The 24,856-nt window shown below is 35.4% G+C and overlaps 1 protein-coding gene across 1 annotated transcript in view; it reads right to left on the bottom strand.

The window, feature by feature from the left end:
* The window catches only part of LOC132736306 (sacsin-like), a 71,845-nt gene that overhangs the window by 5,295 nt on the left and 41,694 nt on the right, over positions 1 to 24,856 (bottom strand). Inside the window, exons 10-12 of the mRNA XM_060723409.1 lie at positions 21,425 to 22,999; positions 4,271 to 15,204; positions 2,561 to 2,680 (exon numbers count right to left, since the gene is read on the bottom strand). Of these exons, the coding sequence (XP_060579392.1) occupies positions 2,561 to 2,680; positions 4,271 to 15,204; positions 21,425 to 22,999 (12,629 nt within the window). The remainder of the gene's footprint in view (positions 1 to 2,560; positions 2,681 to 4,270; positions 15,205 to 21,424; positions 23,000 to 24,856) is intronic.

Genomic DNA, 24,856 nt, shown 5'->3' with positions numbered 1-24,856 from the left:
TTACCTTATTTCCTCCATAGTGGAAATGGAAATTTTAAAACAAAGGGACGTAATTTGGTAAACTGAATCCGAACCGCAATACGGACTTTACCGAGAATATAACTGTAGCGCCACCTGTTAGCATAATTTGGGTGTCACATATTATTACACCAGATGTCGCGTCGTATTATGCTTGCTGCATTCGGCTTTCGGCTATGCGTCATTCTACCTTATGACATTCGTCATTCAAGCTCGTAGACCCAAATAGTTAAGTTATTGAATTAATATACCAGATCAACAAATGAATAATAATTGATTGTTAAATAACGATATCAACATACAATTAAGCAAAACGCACACAGCAGAAAGCATAATGTGCATGTAAGAAAGCAACATATAACGTCAGAATGCAAGATGTACAAGTCAGAATGCATGATGAACAAGTCAGAATGCAAGATGTACAAGTCAGAATGCAAGATGTATAAGTTAGAAAGCACGATGTAACGTAAGAAAGCAAGATGTAATTTTGGCGTTAATATTCTTCCATATGAAGTAGATCCCTTCATTAATAACAAAATTATAGCCAGAGGAACATTTCAATAATATGACGATCACGGTCACTAATGGAGAAAGTCAAAATCTGTCTGCTTAACTTTTAGGTCTATACTTAAAAATTGTTGTGTTCAAGTTTGATGACAATTTATTCAAAAATAACAATAACTTTTGGTGTGGCCAAGCATGAAAACATTATTCAACAAAACTAAAGTTATAATTTAGGTTAAACTTCACGAACAGCAACGACGCCATTACTGTAACAATACCACTTTTTTTTCTTCAAAATAATCTTCAAACTAGAAATGTATCCATAGGACACGGGTGCCCCACACGTCACTGTTCTGTCAATCTTATGACTCTAGGTCAAATATTCTACCACTACATGTGCCACAGGTTAAAAACTAAAAATCTTTTACTAAGTAAAGGACAAGAACTTTACAAATACTGAATAAATCCACAAGCAAACCCAAGGTGCATAAGAACACATGCTGACCAACATTCTTGTAAACTTTCAGGCATACAGGTCAAATACTTTTTGAGCTATGCATGAACAAGTTGGAAATTGCATACTACTGTACGTCAAGGGCGATAACTCTAACAAAACTGAAAAAAAATCCACATGCAAAGTCCCAGATGCATAGCTTCACAGTGATGTTGATCATTATTCCTGTAATTTAGTGATGTTGATCAATATTCCTGTAAAGTTGGTTGATTCTTACTCAAGCACTCAAGGAACAAATAACAACATAATGGAACAGTTTTTGCTTAGTCAAGGGAAATAGCTCTACAAATACTGGATAGATCAACAAGCGAAACCCAAGGTGCACAACTACATATGCTGAGCAACGTTCCCGTAAGGTTTAATGACTCTATGTGAAATCGTTTTTTGAGTAACATGCGACACAAGTTGAAAATTGCAAAAAAAATCTAAGTCAAGGGTGATCACTCTAAAAATACGAAATAAATCCACACAAAAATAACCAGGTGCACAACTACACATGCTGATCAACATTCCTGTAAAGTTTCATGACTCTATGTCAAATCTATTTTGAGTTACATGTGACACAAGTTGAAAAAAGCAAAATTTTACTAAGTCAAGGGCAATAACTCTAAAAATACTATATAAACCCACACGAAAATACGCAGGTGCACAACTACACATGCTGATCAACATGTCTGTAAAGTTTCATGACTTTATGTCAAATCCTTTTTGAGTTACATGCGCCATAAGTTGAAAATTGCAAATTTTTACTAAGTCAAGGGCAATAACTCTAAAAATACTGAATAGATGCACACGAAAATACCCAGGTGCACAACTAAACATGCCTATCAACATTCCTGTCAAGTTTCATGACTCTATGTCACATTCTTTTTGAGTTACATGCGACACAAGTTGAAAATTGCAAATTTTTATTAAGTCAAGGGCAATAACTCTAAAAATACTAAACAAATCCACACGATTCCACAGATGCACAACTGCACATGCTGATCAACATTCCTGTGAAGTTTCAGGACTCTAGGTCAAATACTTGTGACACAAAAGAGAACGGACGGACGGAAGGATGGACGAACGGACGGACAAGGGTAATTCTAAATGCCCGCCACTAAAGTGTGACCAACGTGAAAGTCCAACAACAACTGCATTGGCAACAGCAACATAAAATAGTTCTGATATTTTTCATCAAATAAACTGAGCTAAAAATATTTATTCATTTTTTTTGTTGGATTCAGCAGGATATATGTAAAGACAACTTTCCAGCTCTACAGGTGGAGAACGACTTCCGTGTTATTTCAGGTTTGAGTAGAACCAACGACGTTCCGATAGCTAGCTTGATACCTTCCTCACCTTTAAGAATCTGATGTCCCTGTCGGAATTATAAACCACAGCGGTGAGTTGCAAGTTGTTTGTAGTCAACGACCTTATACACCCGGCTACGGACGGCCCTAAAAAAGTGTAAAAAATAAATGCCTCTCTATAGACATAAATTATCACACTATAAAAGGCAATATCATTGATCTATTGTACCTCATTGAACAATGATCCCTCATCAAGTCCGTAAGCAATAGTTGATAGAGAATGTCCCTTTTCTCTTGCCCTATTTGCGTTTTTTGCAAACCAAGCTGCCTTAAGTGCCTTTTCAGAAGCCTACAAAACAGAGTAAATTTGTATTCATTAAAATAATGATTTGGAATAATTGCTGATACAGGCTGATACTGTTTGATAGAAAATATTTAATTTTTTAATCATTTTACTTCAGGTTTAAAAGAATTGAAGCAAATTTAAATCATTTAACAATGAAAGTACTCCTGGAAATAAAGATTATACATGCAAATGTTTTAGTCATTTATTGTTCGTTTTCTTTATAAATACTCAAATTTGCGGTTAAGATGCTCGGTCAGCTAAATCATAAAAATAAGAGGGGGAATATGCCATAGATCGCTCACCTGATCCATCAAACTTATCGACAAGCATCCTGATTAGGTTTGATTACAATTGAGTCAAAAATGTGGCCTTTTGAGTGTAAACAAGGTTTTTTTCATATTTGAGCAGTGTGACCTAGTTTTTTGACCCCAGGTAACCCACATTCGAACTTGGCCTAGAAATCATCAAAACAAACTTGCAGACAAATTTCCAGGATATTTGGATAACAGCAGTAGCCAGTAGAAAGTTAACAATATTTTTTCCATTTTTAGCTCCAGTGACCTAGATTTGTATGAGAGATTACCCACGTACGAACTCCTTTAAGCAATTAACTAGACAAGCATCCTGAACAAGTTTGATGACAATTGAGTCAAAAATGTTACCATTAGAGAGTTAACCACATTTTCCTGAAATAATCAAACTGTCAGGCCAATTTCCAGGATAACTGGATCAAAACAGTAGCCACTAGAGTTTTAAAAAGAATTTTCTATTTTTAAATCCTCTGACCTAGTTTTTGACCCCAGACGACCCATATTTGATCTTGACCTAGAAATAAGATAGACAAACTTACTGACAAATTTTCAGAATATTTGGATCAAAACTGTAGCCACTAGAGTGTTAACAATATTTTTCTTTTTTTAGCTCATGTGACCTAGTTTTTGACCGGATATGACCCATATTAGAACTTGAACTAGAAATCATCAAACAACTTTCCTGACAAAATTTCAGAATATTTGGATAAAAACTGCAGCCACTAGAGTGTTAACAAGATTTTTTTCTTTTCTTTTAGCTCCTGCGACCTAGTTTATAACCGGAGATAACCAATATTCGAACTTGAACTATAAATCATCAAAGCAACCTTTCTGACAAATTTCCAGAATATTTGGATCAAAACCGCAGCCACTAGAGCGTTAACAAGCTTTTCTTATTTTTGCTCTTGTGACCTAGTTTTTGACCCAAGATGACCCATATTCGACGTTGATCTTTATTTCATTCAGACAAACATTCTGACAAAGTTTGATCCAATCAAAACTGTGACTGCTAGAGTTTTAAAAACCCAAATATTGACGACGCACGACGACGGACAACGGACATAGCCCCATCACTATACCTCACATTGACCACTTCATGGTCAGGTGAGCTAAAAAGTCAATACAGAAGATTGAACTGCAGTCGTAGACATTAAGGTTTGATTCAAGACAATGACCGATATGCTGTTTGTGATAGTTTTAGTTTGAAATGAATGTCACCTTTTAATTCCATCCATAGGAATAGAGAATTATACTAACAAGCAAAATTAAACAAAAAACTGACCTGATGGCATTTATAACACACCCAGTTAAAACTTTTGTCTTTGTCTCCAGAGATTACATTAGTCTCAGCCGCCTTAAAATCAAATACTGCTTGCCGATACCAGCGCTTTGCTTCACCAATATGACGAACAATAGCCTTTTCCGCTCGAGAGTGAGAATAATTACCGGTTCGAGTTGATCTGTTGTATTCTTGAATATTATCACGAAATGCTGCAGCATACCTTTGACCGCGTGAAAAAGCAGAGGAACTTTCTGCTCCAAATGATGAACCAGACATATCTGGTCTTGTCCTCCCTGTGTCATCATTTACAGTGTCAACAATGGTCTCATTGTTTTCTAGTTTTAAAACGATCTGATTTATGTAATTAAAGACACGTTCTGCATAATCTCTTTGAGTGCTGTTTCTATCAGGATGCCACCGTTGCAACAAGCGTCTGATTATTCTTTTTCGCTCTGTTTCAGTTTTGGTAAGCCATGCTTCACTCAAAATCTGACGAACACGTCTAAAATTTTCATCAATAGGTATACAACCTATTGGTTCAATATCATAGACAACTAATGCCTGTTCTTCTTCTCTTTGCCTTGGTGTAAATTTATAAAGACTGTGTAATGGTACACTAATATACTCGTTATCATTTTTACCAACATCAACTGTGTATGAAATTTGAAGAATGCCACCTCCAGGTCCTCTTTTTTTTTCACGTACTATATGTGCATATATGTAAACTAAATCATCGGACTCATCATCGTTTTCAACTTCAAGAGCTACAAACCTGAATTCATGAGCCTTGAATGGCACAATACTTTGTTCCATGAATGGATGGAATCGTTCCTCAACATAAGTACCAGGTCTTGGAAAAACTGATACTGGAAACGAAGCTGGAAGATCGTATGCAGCAATTCGCAATTTATCTAGTTTGGCCTTTATTTGGGTAGGGTTATTCTGCATATGGAGAATTGCTGTCAGATGCTGTGACATTTCTTTTTCAAGAATACCATCAGTACAAAGGTCTACCAATTTCACCAATCCGTCAGGATCTTCGATTAAATCTTGAACAATGTCATCAGATTCATTTACCTGAAAAAATAGCTCATTTTCCTTTACTTTCTCTTTTTCAGTATATTGAATAACGTTTGATTGGATAAAGCAAGTTGCATCTCTCTCAGTCCCATCAATTCTATTTTTTTTATAGTTAAGGAATGTTTTTAATCCTGAAACTTTTGTAATTTTAACATTTGTCAGCCGTAACATAAAATCATATGACATTTCTTTCAGGAAAGGACCTCTGTATTTCAGTTGATGTTTAACAAGCCGCAGTACACCTTCAACAAAATCAGGGACTTGAAAGAAACTTTCCACTCTTTTAGCTATTGGACAATCCTCCCGTTGAATATCCTCCAGAGAAATTTCTTCAACAACAACATCTGTCAGTATGTCTGGTTTTAAGTGTTGTGGAAATTTTACGAAAGGTTCTTCTGGGTCTGACACTGACATAATTTCTATTTCCCTGAATCCAATGAAAAAATTTAATTTTAGTTTATCATGAAGACGTTCCTTTATATCATCATTATTTGAAACTGTCAAAGTGGTAGCATCAGCAAGGCACTGTCTATGATTCGGAAAATATAATTTTCTGACATTATTAAATAATTCATTTTCTTTTTCGATTAGCCGAACAATATTTTCAATAGCCCTCTTCACATTTGCAAGACAATTTGCAGGCAATGGCTCATCTCCGTAATGTTCCTTGATAATTTCCAGTACCCTCGCATATTGAGATGAATTAACAGTTCTGTCTGACCCGAGCTTTAAAAACAAATCTTCATATGCTCCAAAACAACTCGGAAGCTTATACAAATAAGGCCTTACTTCTTCGTCATCAGATAGGTTTACAACCACTGCTTTCAACGGCAGCATTACCTGGTCTTCTGGATGAAATACAATAGGGGTTACCTGAAATGACTGTTGCATAGATATATGAAATTTTTTCTGTAGGACATGGTAAAGTTTGAGCATGAGATATTTGACAAAATGGTCTGAAATAAGTTTTTGTTCTAGCTGTTTCTTCATAACATCACATATATTTTGACAATGCTTAACTATTGTGTCAATGTTTGGAACTTCTATAATACCTAGAGCGTTTCGCAACTTTTGTTCATTTGGCATATATTGCAGAAGATCAGTATTTGACCAGCATAGGTCTTCGTTCTCGAATGAAGTTGATCCCGAAAAGCGAATTAAATTTCTTCCATATCCTGGCTGCTGAAATATTGTTCTCCTTTCTTCATTTACAACATAGGGTAAAACAAAACGTATCCGTTTTAGTTGATTCAAAGTCGGGGGTGGCCATTTTTCAGTAAACACACATTCTGTCAATGCTTCTGATTGTTCCTGAATTATATCTGACACAGGGCTACTGTACTGTCTATCTAATTCCAAGGCATACTCTACAATCATTTTATCTGTAGGTTTCATAATAAGTCCTAAGAATTCCATAAAAGATCGCCATTTGTATTCTCTATATTCATCTGGCAGAAAGTTTTCTTGTGACAACATACTTGCAAAGACTCGATTGCGATAATCATAAAGATCATGAACTTTTTTGTATATTCCAGAAACAGTTACGAATGGTAAATCACTTAGTTGACGAACTAACAGGCGTTGCTTGTCATCTAACTCTTGTTGAAAATAAAGCTTAAGTAGATTTTCCCTTATGAACTCTATATGAACTTTCCAGGTCTCCCTTGGTAAATTGTGTATTTTTGGCAATATTTTAGTTATATACACATCGATATTACTCATTCTTGAAAGCTTCAAGAATTCATACAATTTTTCGAGTAGATCAGTCGTCTTGAGAACGCAAATTCCTGTTCTTTCTGCCCATATATTTAACCCATCTTCCGGTAACCCTCGCTGTAATACTATTACATCGGTAAAACCGTCAATACTTATGGTTTGTCCAAAGTGTGTAACAAAAAGCGGTAAACATCTCAATTTCATGTCTAAGTTATTTTCATCTGCAATCTCCTGTTTCAGTACATTTAGATTGTTATTGAAGAAGCTTAGCAATGTTATACTTTCTTGGGGCAAAAGGGAAGTACTTCGAACTTTCAATTTGTAATGCAGTAAGCACTCTAACAATTCTAATGGTCGCTCTGTTGAAGGCAACATTTTCAGTAAAGGAGAAAGTAAACCTGTATCATTGTTGAGAAATAGGATTTTGTCTAGACAAGGAATGTTAAATTTTGAAAGAATGATATCAATATCGTTGCTTCTTGGCAATTTGTAGAGTAAACTACACGTTTGTCCAATTGGTACAAGCTGATTAGTTGTTTCAGAGCCAAAACTACTACAAGATGGCAAAAATGCCCAGTCTCTGAATTGTTTCACGTTTACTTCAAACTGTTGCTGGTTAAGATGCTTCAAATCACTATCAAGAGATTTATTGTAAATAAACTGAAATATCTTATAAACAACATCCTGTTTGATTGGAATACCTTTTTCCTTGTCCCATAATATGTGATTTCCAGTTGCAAATGTATTCCGGTCAAAAGTCTCAGCAATTATTGAAATGAAATCATTTACTTCAAACCGCTTTGCAACACCTGCGTCATAAAACACATCATTGTTTATAAGATGTATACAATGTGAATTTATGAACCTACTAGCTGATCCAGTAAGTACATCACACATTTCCGAACAATAAACTGGCGAGTTCGCTTTAAATCTGCTCAATATACTGTCACTTGTTAGACACAAAGGAAGTCCACATACCTGCTCATTGAAACTCTCATCTAACCGAACAAATCGTATAATACTTTTTAAAGTACCTACATCTGAAACTGTTGTTTCTGATATAGAAATATCAATTCCTCCTAAATTACAACAGTTACTGTTACTATCAAAATCTTTGTATGTTTTCAAAAACTTCATGCCATATTTTGGACAACATTTTGGCAAATAATCAATTTTAGACTTTTCCATTGAAGTGTAAATGCCTTTTGGGGTTTCAATTATTTTCATACCCATTCTCTTAAAGGCATTTTCTACTAAGATGCTTTCCTTTCTTATGAATGATATCGTATCTGTTCTTCCCATTATATCATTAAATGTACCATCAAAATCATTTTCTGAGCAAGACAAATATACCCATCTAATATCTGTATCTTCTGATGTTTGACAATTATCTTGAACAAGACTAGTACTACAGGACGGAAATATTGTTGCTTTGCCTTCAATAACTTTCCTGTAGAAACTGCTGACAAGAAACTTCCAAAAATTATCTGAAGCTTTGTCCCATACAGGAAAATAGTGATGGTAGATTCCTAAAATTTGATCACACACTTTCCTGTTGAGTGAGTTTTCATGAAGCAAAACTCCTTTTAGAAGCATTATTGCCTTTACTGACGCTACAGAAATGATTTCATCTAGAACAAATATATTCCATAAGTTCTTTATTCCTTCATTCCACAGTTTTGACCTTGCCTTATCTAGTGCAAAATGACCATTGACATGAAAAGGAAGCCCAGTTTCAACTGGCAAGGGAAGAAAGCAGAAAGCCCTTCCTTTCAAAGTATTTCGAGGTTTAACTTGTGCACTGACTGGTTTGATGTTCGTTTTTGGTACCAGTAGAGCTACAGATGCTAAAGGTAACAAACCAATTCTTTTCTCCTTAACAGCTGACATAATATCACTGTACTTTTCATCAACACGATCAATGCCAAATCTATTTATAATTAACCAGTTTTCATTCTTCCCAGATTTTCCAATAATCTTTAGGTAATAGGAAGACTCTATTGGTTGATGATAAAACATATTGTGTCGACATTCCCGATTTGCACTTACGCGTTCCTGTACACTTGAAAAAAAATTTGTTCGGGATAAACTATCGTTTCCTGTCAATTGTGCTTCCACCTTAAACTCTTCTGTTAACTTTCCATCATTGTAGGTAGATATTTTTATGCATTTAACATTTCTTAGGAACAACAAACATTCAGACATGTCTTCCTTGCATTGATGAAGAAGAGCATTCATCGTATTGACGGAAAGAACATTTCTGCTGATATCTGACCTTACTTGACGAAAAGGTAGTCTAAAAATTGTACCTCGTCCAGAACTACTCATCAGTGATATATCAGGATATCCAAGAAGCATATCTGGAAAAGATTTTGCCATTTGTTCTACCTCACATTTAATTCCTGGGTTTTCTTTTGTAACATAGCCTTCTAAATATGTCATCAAAGGGTCAAATATACACATTTGTCCACAATTTCCTAGTCCTGGACCCTTTGTTAGGAATGATGGTACATCTGTTAAGTGATAAACTGCATTAAACCCAATACCATACTGTCCTGTTTTTGACGGATCATTTCGTTTGCTTCCAAGTCCAATATTTCGTATTCCATTAAAGTCTTCTTCAGTAAAATAACTATCATTAAAGATGCATAACGATGGCCCTAGTAAGTTCTGATTTCCAAACATTTTTGTTGACGAATGGGATTCATAGTTCTTGATAAAATGTATTTCTGTAGCTCCTGCATCATCTGCATTTTGAATGAGTTCCTTCATGATACTCGAGTCGCATGGATAGTCTTCCAGAATACCAGTTAGTCTTGTCACTAAGCTTTCATTCTGTCCAAATGGTGTAAAAAATCCACTTGTAAAGCATTCAACTATACCTCGTTGTTTTGATTTTACACCTAATGCTTTACCAGTATCAGGTGATATTTGTCCATGTAGTATATGAAGATTGGCTGATGTTTGATAAGCTGGATCCTCTATCACTAATTTATTGGTAGGTCTAAGAATTCCGTCAGTGGCAGGAGCAACAATATTTGCATGCTCTGCTTCTAAGTCCTGATAAACCTTATTTTCCTTTTCCATATTTTTGTGTAGATTAAGAAGAACAAGTGAGACTAACTCTACTTCTTCACATACACTCTGGTTCCATTTCTTGTGTATTCTTTTGAGCACCTCTATAAGGAAATTTACTGAAAAATACTCAACAACTCCAAGCGCTTTGAATACTTTTCTCCTATCATGATTGGTATCTCGTAGGCAATATAACTCAGGGCGGCATTCAGCCTTCACTTCAAATGCTACTTTACTAGGCATAACTAGTTCATTACCAATATGTATCAAAGGTGTCCCAGTAAGGTTTGAAAAATCAGATATTTTTGAAATTTCCGCCTCAGATTTCCCATCAATTAACCGGGCTAAATTTTCATATATCTTTCTACAAATTATTTCTAAATTGTTGCATTGTTGTTGAGGGTCAGTGTATTGATTTGACAACATTTTCAACTGAGAAATAAGTAGCTGTACTGATACCTCACTCTTCACCCCTAAAATTTGAAGTAAATGTTCCGATAGTAAGTTCTTCTCTGATAAAAATTGTTCATGTATAAAACTGCAAACACTTCCACAGCAAATATAAAGTGATTCTTTGAACAAGGATCCTGGACAATCAAACCTTATGATACGTTTAATGCTACTACAATGTTTATTACATTCTTCATTTGAGTTATGCATTTGTAATTCGTCTGCTCTCCAACTGAATTTCCAGTCTTTGGGTGTTGGAAGGACTGGGATCAAAAGCATACATTTAAGCTTCTCCACTGAACTTATATCTTTTTCCAATTTTTTAAGCACATTATATTTTCCACAGTACTTTAATATTCTTAGACATCTGTCTCGGGCACAGGAACCACAAATTTTCAACAATTCTCTTAGCGACCTACATCTTTCAAAAAGCATTTCATTAGGAATATACCTATCATTCATTCCAAGAATTATAAGTTGATCTATGACTGTTTTATCACAAAAACCGTCTGCTTTCCATGGAAAATATCCCTCTGGAATATCAAACATTTCAGCTATATCTGATGAAGTGTTTATTAATTCGTTTGGCCTGCAAAGGTTATTGCTTGGTTCAGAAGGAATACATTTCGTTTCCTTCATTTTTTGAAGAACTGCTTTAGATTTAGTTCTGAGAGCAAAAAGTATCATTGCATTCCTTTTATCAAACTGATTATCCCAAAAAGATGTACTTAACGTATTCAAGAAATGCATGATAAGTTCCTCCTCCGATATAATTATTTGTTCAATAGTATTTCTCAAATCGCAATCTATGAAACCTTTCAAGACAATCGGAGGTAATTCAATTACAGTTTTATGCGATCTTGGAGGAACAAATGACAGAAATTCTAACGCGATAGTTCCTATCTCAGTACATCGTACAGTTGGATCTAGGAAAAGGACTTCACCAAGACAAAGCCATTTACCGTCTCCCTTAAAAAGCTTTGTTTCATCTGCAATAAGTTTTTTAAAGAAGCTTTGCTCGAGAGGAAAAACGTCACGAGATCCTTCTAATGGCCAAAGAGAATGATAAATATATTTATCAGAACAGTCTGTACAAAGACTCTTTAATAGCTCTATATAACTTAAGACCATTGCATCTTCCATCAAAGCCTTGTTCCAAACATAGCTATCCCCTTTTCTTTTATCATCTTCTGTAAAGGAAAGAAGAGCTCTCCTGTCTGATGTTACGCTGAAACACCCATTTAGATGCACTGGCAAGCCGGTTTTTATCGGAAGAGGTAGAAAACAAAATAAATGGCCTTCTTTATAAAAGCCTGTTGTAACATCATTCAACATACGAGGGTACTTTGCACTATTTTCCACTGGTACAGCAACAGCTGATAGTGGCACTGCAGCCTTTTCAGATGTTTCCCTTGACAGGATAAGAGACTCATTTTTACCAAGAGCCCAAGATATAAGCCATTTTGTTTCAAACGATTTATGCAATTGTTCATCAGAGTAGGATATGAACGAGTTTTTATAAAAATGTTGTGTTATAATCACATGCTCGAGTTCAGAAAACTCCTCCCTATTTTTCATTATAGTAGGTATACGATTCAAAATGCTTTTTGACTGTCCCGTTTGTAATTGTTGGTACTTTGTTTCACTTAATTTTTCAACACTGAATATGAGCTTAGCATTGGAAGGATCAGATTCCTTTTCTGAAAGATGGAAAATCTGCACAGTTTTGATATTTTGAGAAAACAACAGTACATTTCCTGCATTTTCAACAAATTGACCAAGCAGTGTAGAAACTTCTCCTTTAGTGTATACACTTTTGCAGATTTCACTGTTTGCTGCTTGATAGTCTGTTCTCAAGGGTAGTCTAAATAAAGTGCCATCAAATTTAGTGAATGATTTTTCAAGCACATCACAGCCAAAGACGTTATGGTAAGGCTTAAACTGGTCAACATTCCGTCGTATTAGATTACGCTCTGTTAATTCAACCCCTAATCCTGTGTCAGACTTTCGCAAAGCCTCCTTTATATAATACTCATGTGGGTCAAATATAATCATGTCATTTCCGGATATGAAACTTGGAACATCTGTGAGGTTGTACACTGAGCAAAAACCAAGTCCAAACTTACCAATTTTGTCCAAGTTATCAGCTTTGGTTGCTCCATTAAGTTTCCTTATATTTACGAGATCTTTGTCCGTAAACACGGAGTTGTTATAAACCCATAAGGCAGGACCTTGGCACTCCTGTAATTCTGAAGTAAATAATTTGTCTACTCTCCTTGCATCATGATTCACTCTCTCGTCATACAGAAATTTCACAACAGATGCACCTGCATCATCTGCATTCTGAATAACCTCTTTCGGTACAGAAAAGCCATCTTTATAACTATCTCTAAGTAATGTACTTATTCGGGTTGTAAGTGACTCATGTTGGCCTGATTCCTTGAAACTAAATCCTTTTGTAGCATTTAAAATTGTTTTCTTTTTAACAGACTTGACCCCCAATTGCTTTGCTATAGATATTGGTACTTCTTTGTTTACAATGTAAAATTTTCTTTCCTCTTCTTCATCAAGTTCATCAAAGTCGTCATCAAATAAACACAATGACATTGTCTGTAAACTAAGCTTTTCTAATGAGTGATCTTCCACTAACATCAGTAGTTCTGACTCATCAATATGAAGTAGGCCTTCTGTTTTCTTCTCTGCAAGAACTTTTAAAATTTCTAACACAATACTGGTATCCAAGTCTTTTGAAGACAATGGATTTGAGTATGAATCATGTGAATCGTATTTTTGTTTAATGCTTTGTAAAGCATTAATGAGTATAACAGTATCTTGTTCCTTGTTACAATTCAATTTTAAAAATAATTCATCCATTTCTTGCAACTCTTCAGGTAAGAAATAATAATACGGCCGGATATCTAAATCACATTTCCTTTTCTTAATGATAACATTTTGTGGTTGTACAAAACCTTCACCAGTCCATATTACAATTGCTCTATCCAAATAGCATTTGACATCTGAACCTTTGCCGTCCACTTCATGCAAATATTGGTAAATTTTTTGGATAGCTCTCGAATAATCCGGTTTGTGTTTCTGGTTATAGTTTTGATTAATCAAGGAAAGCTGCTGTATCACTATGTCAATTGAAGGGGCTTTTTTCCATCTAAACCAGTTTATAACTGTGTCTGAGGAGCAATTAACCATTGGTGTTGTACCTCCAGTCAGTAGGCTCCACTTAACATGTTTTGCGTCTTCTGGTTTACAGAGATCAATGCTTTCTGAAAACCAAGGCATCCCGTTCGGGTAATCTGTAGGTGGAGTGCGCATGACTGGCATACATTGAACTGACATCAAAGCATTACCTAGATATGATCCGCTCGAACATTTTTGGTTCAATAAATTTGGTAATTTCTCTAAAACACTAACAAATTCCTTCGTTTTCTTTGACATATCCTCAGAACTCCGCTTTTCTCTTTCCCAAATATCTAATGTGTTGGCAACTTTCAGCATGACATCTCCAGTTAGATTGTCTATACCTTTCAGGCCTAGTCTCTTTAGTGCTTGTATTTCTGTGTCACAAAACTCAGTCAACGGTTCTGGAAACAATGACTCCCCAATGAGCAACCTTTGAAGTGATGAATCTGATGGATCATAAAGGTCAGACGGTAAGCATAGCTTTGTTCCTACCCTTAGACACGGCAGTTTTGAGGCAGCATCACAAATAGCTTTGTTGTTTTCAAACAAGTGGAAATGTTCAATGAAATAATTCATAAAGTCTAAAATTTGAACATCCGTTTTGGAAGCACGTAGACCCATGATTGCATGTGAAACTAGTGTTTCAAGTTTAACCTTTTCAGCATCCAATCGGGTAATCAAACTCTCTTCTTGACTATCTACTTTTAAACATTTAAATGGAAAATTGATTCCTGCAGGGAAGTTTATATCACCAGATATAAATCTACGAACATCAGCAATGGCAGAAAACTTACCATCATCTTCCATTGAATTCACACCCTTGAACATTCTAAGCTTTTGAAACATTTTTACCATATCTGGTTCAATATATGCCAAGGCAAATGCAAACTGAAGTAATGATTCTCTCAACTGGAAATTCGATTCAAAAGCAGCGTTTAATGTAGACACTGCATTTTCTCCCATCATTTTGTGCACTTCACAGAATAGATAAATAATATCTTCCTTTGTTGGCCGCTTAACAAATTCTTTAACTGATTCAAACTGTATCCATTCTGGAAGACTCGACAGTACCTTTACATTCAATACTTTAAGACAATTCTCTAATCCATCATTTAGAATGCATTCTCTAGTAAGTTCATATTCTTTTATAATAATGAAATCTGACAATCTTACCAATTCAATAACATCTGGATCAGTCCAGCTTCCTTGAGTCAGCATCGGCACTAAAGGTATATCTTTGAAACATTTTACCATGTTTTTGTTGATGAGAACATGCCATACATTTTCCATCCACTGACTTGGAAGACTCGACGTTTTTGTCCATCGGACATTTTCACCAGATCCAAAGTGGAAATTCAGTGTTTGCATCATTAACGTCTTCTCCAACTTAACATCTAATCTTTGAACTTGGTAGCTTCCTGGAATGCATAAATATAACAATTTTAAACAAGAGGGCCATGATGGCCCTGAGTCGCTCACCAGAAACAACTGCTTTTCAGTGTTGGAATGTCAATATATTCTAATATTAAATTTGAGCATAGAATATGTTTAAACAATAATTTGAAGAAATGCCATGACCTGGGGCATTTAAGCTTTAGCTAACGGGGCTAATCAAATTAAAATGAGCAAACTTGATAAAAGACTAGCTAAGAATGCTACAAAGTTTGGTGATCATCTATCAATTATTTCAGTAGAAAATGATGTTTGAAGCTTTTTTCTATTTCAAGCTTTAGTGGCCCCTAAAAGGCGCTAATCAAATTAAAATAAGCAAACGTGATAGAGTACCCAAGAATGCTACAGACAAAGTTTGGTGATTATCCATCAATTGGTTCTGAAGTAGAAGATGTTAAAGGTTTTTTCTATTTTTAGCTTTAGCGGCCCCTAAAAGGGGCTAATCAAATTAATGTGAGCAAACTTGATAAAAGATTACCCAAAAATGCTACAGACAAAGTTTGGTGATCATCCATTGATTAGTTCTGTAGGAAAGATGTTTAAACATATTTCTATTTTTAATTTTAGAGGCCCCTAAAAGGGGCAAATCAATATAATATGAGCAAACTTGATAAAAGACTACCCAATAATGCTACAGACAAAGTTTGGTGATCATCCATCAATTAGTTCTGTAATAGAAATTGTTTAAAGGTTTTTTTTTATTTTTAGCTTAAGCGTCCCCTAAAAAGGGCTTATCAAATTAATATGAGCAAACTTGATAAAACACTACCCAAGAATGCTACAGACAAAGTTTGGTGTCATCCATACATTAGTTCTGTAGAAAAAGATGTTTAAAGGTTTTTCTATATTTAGCCCTAGCAACCCCTTAAAGGGGCCAATCAAATTAATGTGAGCAAACTTGATAAAACACTACCCAAGAATGTTACAGACAAAGTTTGGTGATCATCCATCCAATAGTTCTGTAGAAAAAGATGTTTAAAGGTTTTTCTATTTTTAGCCCTAGAGACCCCTAAAAGGGGCTAATCAAAATAATATTAGCAAACTTTATAAAAGACTACCCAAGAATGCTACAGACAAAGTTTGTTGATCATCCATCAATTAGTTCTCTAGAAATAGACATTTAACGGTATTTCTATTTTTAGCTTCAAATTTATATGAGCAAACTTGATAAAACACTACCCAAGAATGCTACAGACATAGTTTGGTGTCATCCATACATTTGTTCTGTAGAAAAAGGTGTTTAAAGGCTTTTCTATTTATAGCCCTAGCGACCCTTAAATACTGTCACAAGGATGCTACAGGCCAAATTTGAAGTAAATCTGCTTAGTTTCAGAGAAGAAGACGATTGTTGACACATGACGACGGACGATGGACGCCGGAGCATCCCCCTTTGATACTTATAGCTCACCCTGAGCCTTCCCCTTAGGTGAGCTAAAAAGTAAGCCAAGATGGCCCTAGATTGCTCCTCTGACTTATCAACAACATCTGAGCAATGTTTTAGACAAGCATCCTGACCTAGTTTGATGAAAATTGAGTCAAAAATGTGACCTCTAGTGTTAACACAATAAAATAGTCTGACATATTTCAAAATATTTGGATCAAAACTGCAGCCACTAGAGTGTTAACAATATTGTTTTTTTTTATTTTTAGCTCCTGTGACCTAGTTTTTGACAGGATATGACCCATACTAAAACTTGACCTAAAAATCATCAAAACAACCTTCCTGACATATTTCCATGAAATTTGGTTCAAAACTGCAGCCACTAGAGTGTTAGTAGGATTTTTTTATTTTTAGCTCCTGTGACCTAATTTTTGACCGGACATGACCCATCTGCAAACTTGACCTGTATTTTATTGAGAAAAACATTCTTACAAAGTTTGATGATGATCCAATCAAAACTGTGACTTCTAGCGTGTTAACAACCCAATTGTTGATGACGAACGATGCAGGACGACGCACGCCTGACATAGCACAATCACTATACCTCACCTTGATCACTTCGTGGTCAGGTGAGCTAAAAAGTAAATATTATGGTTTGCTAATAAAAGAAAACAAAACTACTGCCACCACTAAAGATGATTCCTACCCCACTCGACAAATATTTAATTATGTTACACGAGTCTAGTGTACACAATATATGCAATACATTGCCTCACCATTCTAGTAATTGACCGGAAACCCTTTTTCATTTTCAGTTACAGTGACCTTGAACCCAAGAATCTAAAATGCAACCGAAAAGCTAGACCTACAAATAAGCTTGCTACATATGGAATTTGATTACATAATTCTTGACTCAAGAAACTATTTTTCTATATTCAGTTAAAGTGACCACAGTATTTGGTCAAACTAGAACTGCCACTGTCATGGTGTGAATAAACCCGCATACCACTTTGTCAGAATCAACAGTGGTCATTTAGTGCTTAAAGACAACCTCCCTTCCAAATCTGTGACTAGTAAGCCAGTGCAATGCAATTGCTAAGTTATGTATTCTACATTTTTTTATGGCAAAGATCAAAGTGACATTTACCTTTGACCTACTGACCTCAAAACTGAACTACTACTGCATGACTTGAATACCCCCATCCCCCATTCATGCAGCTTTTCCTGGAGTGTTTTATAATGAATATATGAGAACATTATTATATGCTTCAAATGAGAAAATGTCAAAATCAATACACTGTGGACAGGCATTCTTAAGCCTTTGAGCAGACAAGCTCATTGTAGTAAAAGCCCCTGTGACCTTGACCTTTGACATTCCAAAGTTGTAGCTCTCAATATCAAATATGATTTTATTTGCAAAACAAGAGCCAAAAAGGATTTAAATAAAACTAGAACTGTGTCCAAAGGACACGGATGCCCCCACTGACAACATATATATGGTATATAGTGAAAAAATCAACAAAGGGCCATAATTCTGTTAAATTTGGTCGCAGCAAAAATTCCTTCCTTTACTACCATCTACACATTAAGGTTGTTCATCCCTGGAAGTTTAAGCAAAATCTGCCATCCGGTTTAAGAGGAGTTGCGTTCACAAAATTTCTATATGGTATATTGTGAAAAAATCAACAAAGGGCCATAATTCTATTAAATTTGGTCAAAGCATAAATTCCTTCCTTTACTACCATCTACACATTAAGGTTGTTCATCCCTGGAAGTTAAAGCAAAATCTGCCATCCGGTTTAAGAGGAGTTGCGTTCACAAAATTTCAATATGGTATATAGTGAAAAAATCAACAAAGGGCCATAATTCTGTAAAATTTGGTCGCAGCAAAAATTCCTTCCTTTACTGCCATTTACACATAAAGGTTGTTCATCCCAGGAAGTTTAAGCAAAATCTGCCATCCGGTTTAAGAGGAGTTGCGTTCACAAAATTTCTATATGGTATATATAGTGAAAAAATCAACAAAGGGCCATAATTCTGTTAAATTTGGTCGAAGCAAAAATTCCTTCTTCCTTTACTACCATCTACACATTAAGGTTGTTCATCCCTGGAAGTTTAAGCAAAATCTTCCATCCGGTTTAAGAGGAGTTGCGTTCACAAAATTTCTACATAGTATATAGTGAAAAAATCAACAAAGGGCCATAATTCTGTTAAATTTGGTCGCAACGAAAATTCCTTCCTTTACTACCATCTACACATTAAGATTGTTTATCCCTGGAAGTTTAAGCAAAATCTGCCATCCGGTTTATGAGGAGTTGCGTTCACAAGATTTCGGGACGTACGGACATACGGACGGATGGACGGACGGACAGACGGATGGACGGACAGACGGACGGACGGACAAGTGCAACGCTATATGCTCCCACTTTGTGGGGGCATAAACACGATTTTTATTTTGAAAGGTCTGTCAAGTCACATTTGTTGTTTTGTCCAAGTTTGAAAAATTTCCATAAATAAATGGCAAAGTTAAGAAAATGAAAGCAAAATACAATCATCTGACCTTGTCAGTCGAATTCAAAGGTCAACGTCATATCTTTATTATTTAAAATATCTGTTTGGTCACAAGCGTTGTTTTGTCAATTAAAAAATCAAATCCGTACTTAATTAACACAAGAGCTATCAATGATCACATGTGTCACCAAATGCATGTTGTGGCTATAGTGTAGCAGGAGACACAAAAATCATTAACAGGGAAAAGGCGTTTTATTCAAGACTCATTACTAAGCCAAAAATCATTCAACTGGACAACAACTAAAGTACTTGACCTATGAATCAATCCTGTAAAGTTTCATTGAAATTGCATTAGTGGTATAAGAGGAAATGTCTGGGCAATTTTAAAAATAACAAGATTGCATTTCTGAAAAAAAAATATATGCCATCGTATCAATACAACACTAAATAAAAGAAACAGAAGTTGATTTTTTGTTTGTTTTATACAATTGAAGGTTCCCATAATGCAGATGTGTCCAATGATATTTCGCATTTCAAATGAAAGACAATGTGCAGATGTGTCTTATTTCAGATACAAAAGCCACAGTATAGTAATTGATTCAAAATACAAATTCAAAAGTTTTCTTACTTGATAAAAATGGAAAGTTAAGGTCACTGGTTGCTATGGAAAATCAATGGTTGTCATGGAAAGGCAATGGTTGCTACGGAAAGGCACTGATTGCTATGGAAAGGTACAGGTTGTTATGGAAAGGCACTGGTTGCTAAACAGGTCAGTAAGCCTAGCATTTAAGCAAAGTGCAAATCCTTCAAAGAATGTGGGAGACATGAAACCAAGGCTCAAATATTTGGCCTTTTAAGTGCAACCTCGAATTTAAGCCCAAATGGCTGACTCATGCCTTCTGCACATCGCCACAGTACGGTGTTCCGTTTTGACAAGCATGACTTTTTATTTAAGTCTGTACCCACGATGCACGATAATACGATGGGAAATCAGGATGGTACAATGGTGAAAATGCGATGGTACGATTGTGAAATCTCAATGGCGCGATATTACGATGGTGAAAACGTGATGTTACATCGCGTTTTCATAAATATACCATCGCGATATTACCATCGTACCCTCGGGTTTTCACTATCGTTCCATCGCTCCATCGTGATTTTATCATCGTGACATCGCGTTTTCACAATAGTACAATCGTGCTTTCACCATCGTACCATCGCGTTTTCACCCTCGTTCCATCACGTTTTCACCATCGTACCATCGCATTTTCACCATCGTGCCATGGCGTTTTACCCATCATACCATCGTGTTTTCAACATCGTACCATCGCGTTTTTACCATCGTGCCATTGCATTTTCACCATCATGCCATCGTCTTCCGGTGGTCATGCACAATGTTATATTTTTATCAACAATGTATGCCTTCTCATTATTGAACCACGCCTTTTCTATTGGTGTATCTTTTAGATCTTAATATTTGGAACATAGAATGAACAAAAGGCAATCACTCAAAAATTGAGAAAAAAAGTTGTGATCCTTGTGCACTGTACATATAAAGTTTCAAGTTGATGTATTAAATTTTTTTGTTTTGTTTTGCGTTTTACGTCACATCGACACAGTATAGGTCATATCGCGACGTTCCCGCTTTACTTGACCTCAAGTGCCCTTCCGTGCATTATTTCAGGCATGAACCGGCACCTGAGTAGAACCACCGACGTTCCGTAAGCTTGCTGGATAGCTTCCTCACATGAAAGAATATAAAGTCCCTGTCGGGATTCGAACCCACAGCGGTGAGGGGCAAGTGTTTTGAAGTCAACGACCTTAACCACTCGGCTACGGACGCCCCATGTATTAAATAAAGCAAGAGAAAAAATGCAAACATATATATAGCATATATAACCATATATTGAATAGTTGTTGATCTATATACAGTATCACGACATAAATTGAAAATATAATGTAAAGATAACAGGTTTATTTTTTATAATTCAAATCAAATATCAGGTTTTCTAAACTTGTTTTGATTATCTACCGTAACAGACTCTTTCTGTATATGTACTGATTATACTGACCGAAAGGCGAAGGTACGATGGCACGATGGCACATTGGTGAAAATGCGATGGTACGATGATGGAAACGTGATTAAGAAGAACCACCAATGTTTGTTGGATAGCTTCCTCACATGCAAGAAGTCCCTGACATAATTTGAACGCACAGCAATAACAGGGATGTGATTTAAAGTCAACAACTCAAACTATATAACATATACTATGAATAATAAAGGTTAACTTTACCTGAATTACATATTTTTTCAATGATTTCTGTAAGCTGTGGTCCAAGTTTTGCAGATTTCATGACCATTCTATTCTCTTGGCCTGGAAACATCTTCACAGCTGCATCAGAACAAAGGTAAACGGGCTGACTACCTTTCCTAAACTCAATCCACTTGTCAGAAGCCAGGGGTAATAACTCAAGGTCTTGAAGAATGGCAAAATTTTCCTTGTTTCTTACTAAATAGATAAAGATATTAATTTTGTCCTTGTGTGTCAATTCCTTATATTGTTGTTGTTGTTTCAGTTGCAAAGCTAATGATTCCTGGGTGAGATCTTTTATGTATGGAAAATGTGCTTGCAATGTGTCAAACAAGGAAAATGGAATGTCAATATACTGGACGCCTATTTTCTGAAAACATCTCACGACAGATTCCTGCAGTGCAAAATCACCTTCACTACTGGACAATGTCCTAAACGTTGCAAAGAATGCTTTTCTTACGCCGATCCATTCCCTTGTGTGCATTGCATATACCATTTCTCTTTTACAAAGATATTCATAAAGTTTATTTTCTAACTGCATCCATCTCTTGTGGGTCTTTCTTGGTGATGATTTACATGTTGGCAATGTGTTATATACGGCCTTTATAGACATTTCATCATTTGAATTCTTCTTGGAAACTTCTATAATTTCCAAGACAAGTAATTCATATGCTTTTGGAAGGGCTTCCTCAATCAGAGCTTTGTTCCAAAGAATTGACTTGTCATCTATTGGCCTTCCCTCTTGTTCCTCGGTCTCCCATTTCATATGGTGTCGGTTTTGGCTGAGTGCAAAGAAACCATTTACATGCACAGGTAACCCAGTCAACCGCTCACCTTCCTTTGGCAACGGCAGGAAACAAAAAACATGTCCCTCAAAGTCATCTTCAATTTCTTTAAGAGGTGTTGCAACTCCAACATATGGGCTGTATCCTAGATTTTTATCTAGTATCAATTTTCGGAAACCAGCTGATGCACTGTCTTTTACAAAGTAGTTTACAACCAGCCATTCCTGACGCTCTTCTTTATCACCATACAACATGTGTATTACAAGGTGTATTGTAAAATGTATATCTGGACACTCAGCGGTTATATTTTGGTTCTGAATTTGGTCCTTAAAAGCTTGCCGGGTACATCTTACAGCACCATCTTTGTCCTCAATTTCCAGTCGGAGAGTTTCGTTTATTTTTCTGTCCTTATCCCTGGTATGCAATGATATTTTCTCAATATCTTTAAGAAATAGTAATATGTTTGATGCATCCGATGCAAATGAATCAAATAGATTTTTAACCTTACTTTCATTGTACAAAGTTTCTGAGAGAACGGACGGGTTTTCACGAAGTGGGAACCAAAATATGGTACCTTGGAAGCCATCTTTTGGCAGAGTTGCTCTGCAAAGACCGAATGTATCCTCTAAGGCTTCCCAAAATGCTTTTGCATCTAGTCCCTCCTCCTCATAATCCTCAAGCGTACACAGGTCTAGTGAAATGTTAACTCTCTTTCCAGATTTCTGGGGGTTTATCAAAAGTACTGTTTTACCACTTATGACACAAGGAAAGTCTGAAATTACATTATGAAATAAAATTAAATTATATAAATAAATTTTTTACATGATTAACAGTTAGGGTTTCTATTAAATGACAACATATGAATGCATTATTTTGGGTTAACTTTTCTATACTTAATTGCATGTTGTTGATATTGCAGATGGCTTACATAATACAGTGTACCTTCTGAAAACGAAACATCTGTGGAACAAGTTAAAATGTTCGGAATATGGTAGTTTCAGGAATTAAGAAGTTTGGAATTATCTAAAAAAGTAGAAACATAAAAATTCAATCGTTTAAGACATGATTAGAAATATATGAAGCTGGTTTAATCCATAAAATTGTAAAATTATAGAATTTTTAAAAAAAGTTTATAACTTTTTTCAAATTTTATTACTATTTTAAACTTTATCACCACCTTTAAATAGACGGACGGAGGGTGAACCTACAGTCCCTTCCAGTTAACCAGTAGGGGACAAATAATCAAGAACTGATTTTTGAAATAGGCAAATGCCCATCAAGCAGGGTCGAGTAGGGGAATTACCATGACATTGACTTGCATTAAAGGCATGGTATCTATAAAAAGCGTGTTTCACTAATATTGAAACATTATACCAATTTTTTTTCTCATATTCTCAGTTAGCCTTTTTTTATTTTTAAATCCCTGATTGAATGACAAAATATGACTAGACACAGTTGTAACAATCAATGAAGTATTTTGATATTGTATAATCATCATATTTAAAACTAGTGGCCTGGACTTTAATTGTGACAAGTTTTCCTTATGTGCCACAGACATATACCTAGATACTTAAACTCCATTCAAGGATGGCAGAAAAGATGGATATAACTATCAATGTACTTCATGAACCTATAGACCTCAACAGTCGTAAATTGACCTTGATCTTCAAGCTACAAACTTATCACAGATTGGTCCAATCTAATTAAAATCAGCTCCTAAATTGCGCTACGCATTAGGATCAAACATTCACCCATAGGAAGTCATATCTCGTGGTCTTTAAAACAACCAATTATTGAGCTTTCATTATTTTGAAAGCGATGCGGCTTCTAATTTCAACCCTTGGAAAACCAATACAGAGTTGGTAATTTTCATTATTTCGAAACCAAACATGACATTGTCCATATAGACGACAGGTAAACTAGCAAAACATTCTTGCCCATTCAAAACTGGCTCAATTTATTCAAGTTATTTTGTTAAAAATTACTTCAATTATTTTTTTAACAAAAATCAACAATTTCTTAAACTTCCACAGATAACGGTATTTTGATACTTTTTTAATGCCTGTCAGTAAAACAGGTTGCATGGCTAAAAATAGCTTTTTCGGGAAATCCGAATAATAAAGAAGGTTAAACATTTACGGTCGTCATAAGATCTACATGGAAGAAATAAGTAGATCTGAACTTTTGTCAGATTGAGATTGTTTTAAAGAATCATATTCTTAAAGTATGTTTCAATAAAATCAGTCACTTATGATGACAAAAAGTCATGGACTGGACATGACTATCAATCATATCATGACTTTATACATTCTAGTAATTGAACTTGATCTTTGGACTATAATATCAATAAGCGGCATTATTTATGCATAATTATAAATATGTCCATCTATGAATGACAAAGCTATGCACAAAAGAAGACAATGTATTCACAATCGTTATGACAATGTACTTAATTGAGGAAAATCATATCATGACTTTGGAATATAAGTGTGACCTTGACCTTTGAGATAAGGTCCTGATTCATGCTTGCTACACACTGTCATTATAACAAACACATTTATGCATAATGATTCTTAATCCATCCATCTTTGACAGAACTGTTGATCGGACACGAAACAAATCCCTAGAT

The sequence above is a fragment of the Ruditapes philippinarum genome, unplaced genomic scaffold (genome assembly GCF_026571515.1).
Source record: "Ruditapes philippinarum isolate M1 unplaced genomic scaffold, ASM2657151v2 ctg1732_1_1_1_1, whole genome shotgun sequence".
In the NCBI taxonomy this organism is placed as follows: domain Eukaryota; kingdom Metazoa; phylum Mollusca; class Bivalvia; order Venerida; family Veneridae; genus Ruditapes; species Ruditapes philippinarum.
The sequence above is the reverse complement of the archived record's forward strand: the minus strand, read 5'-3'. Positions and strand labels throughout refer to the sequence as shown.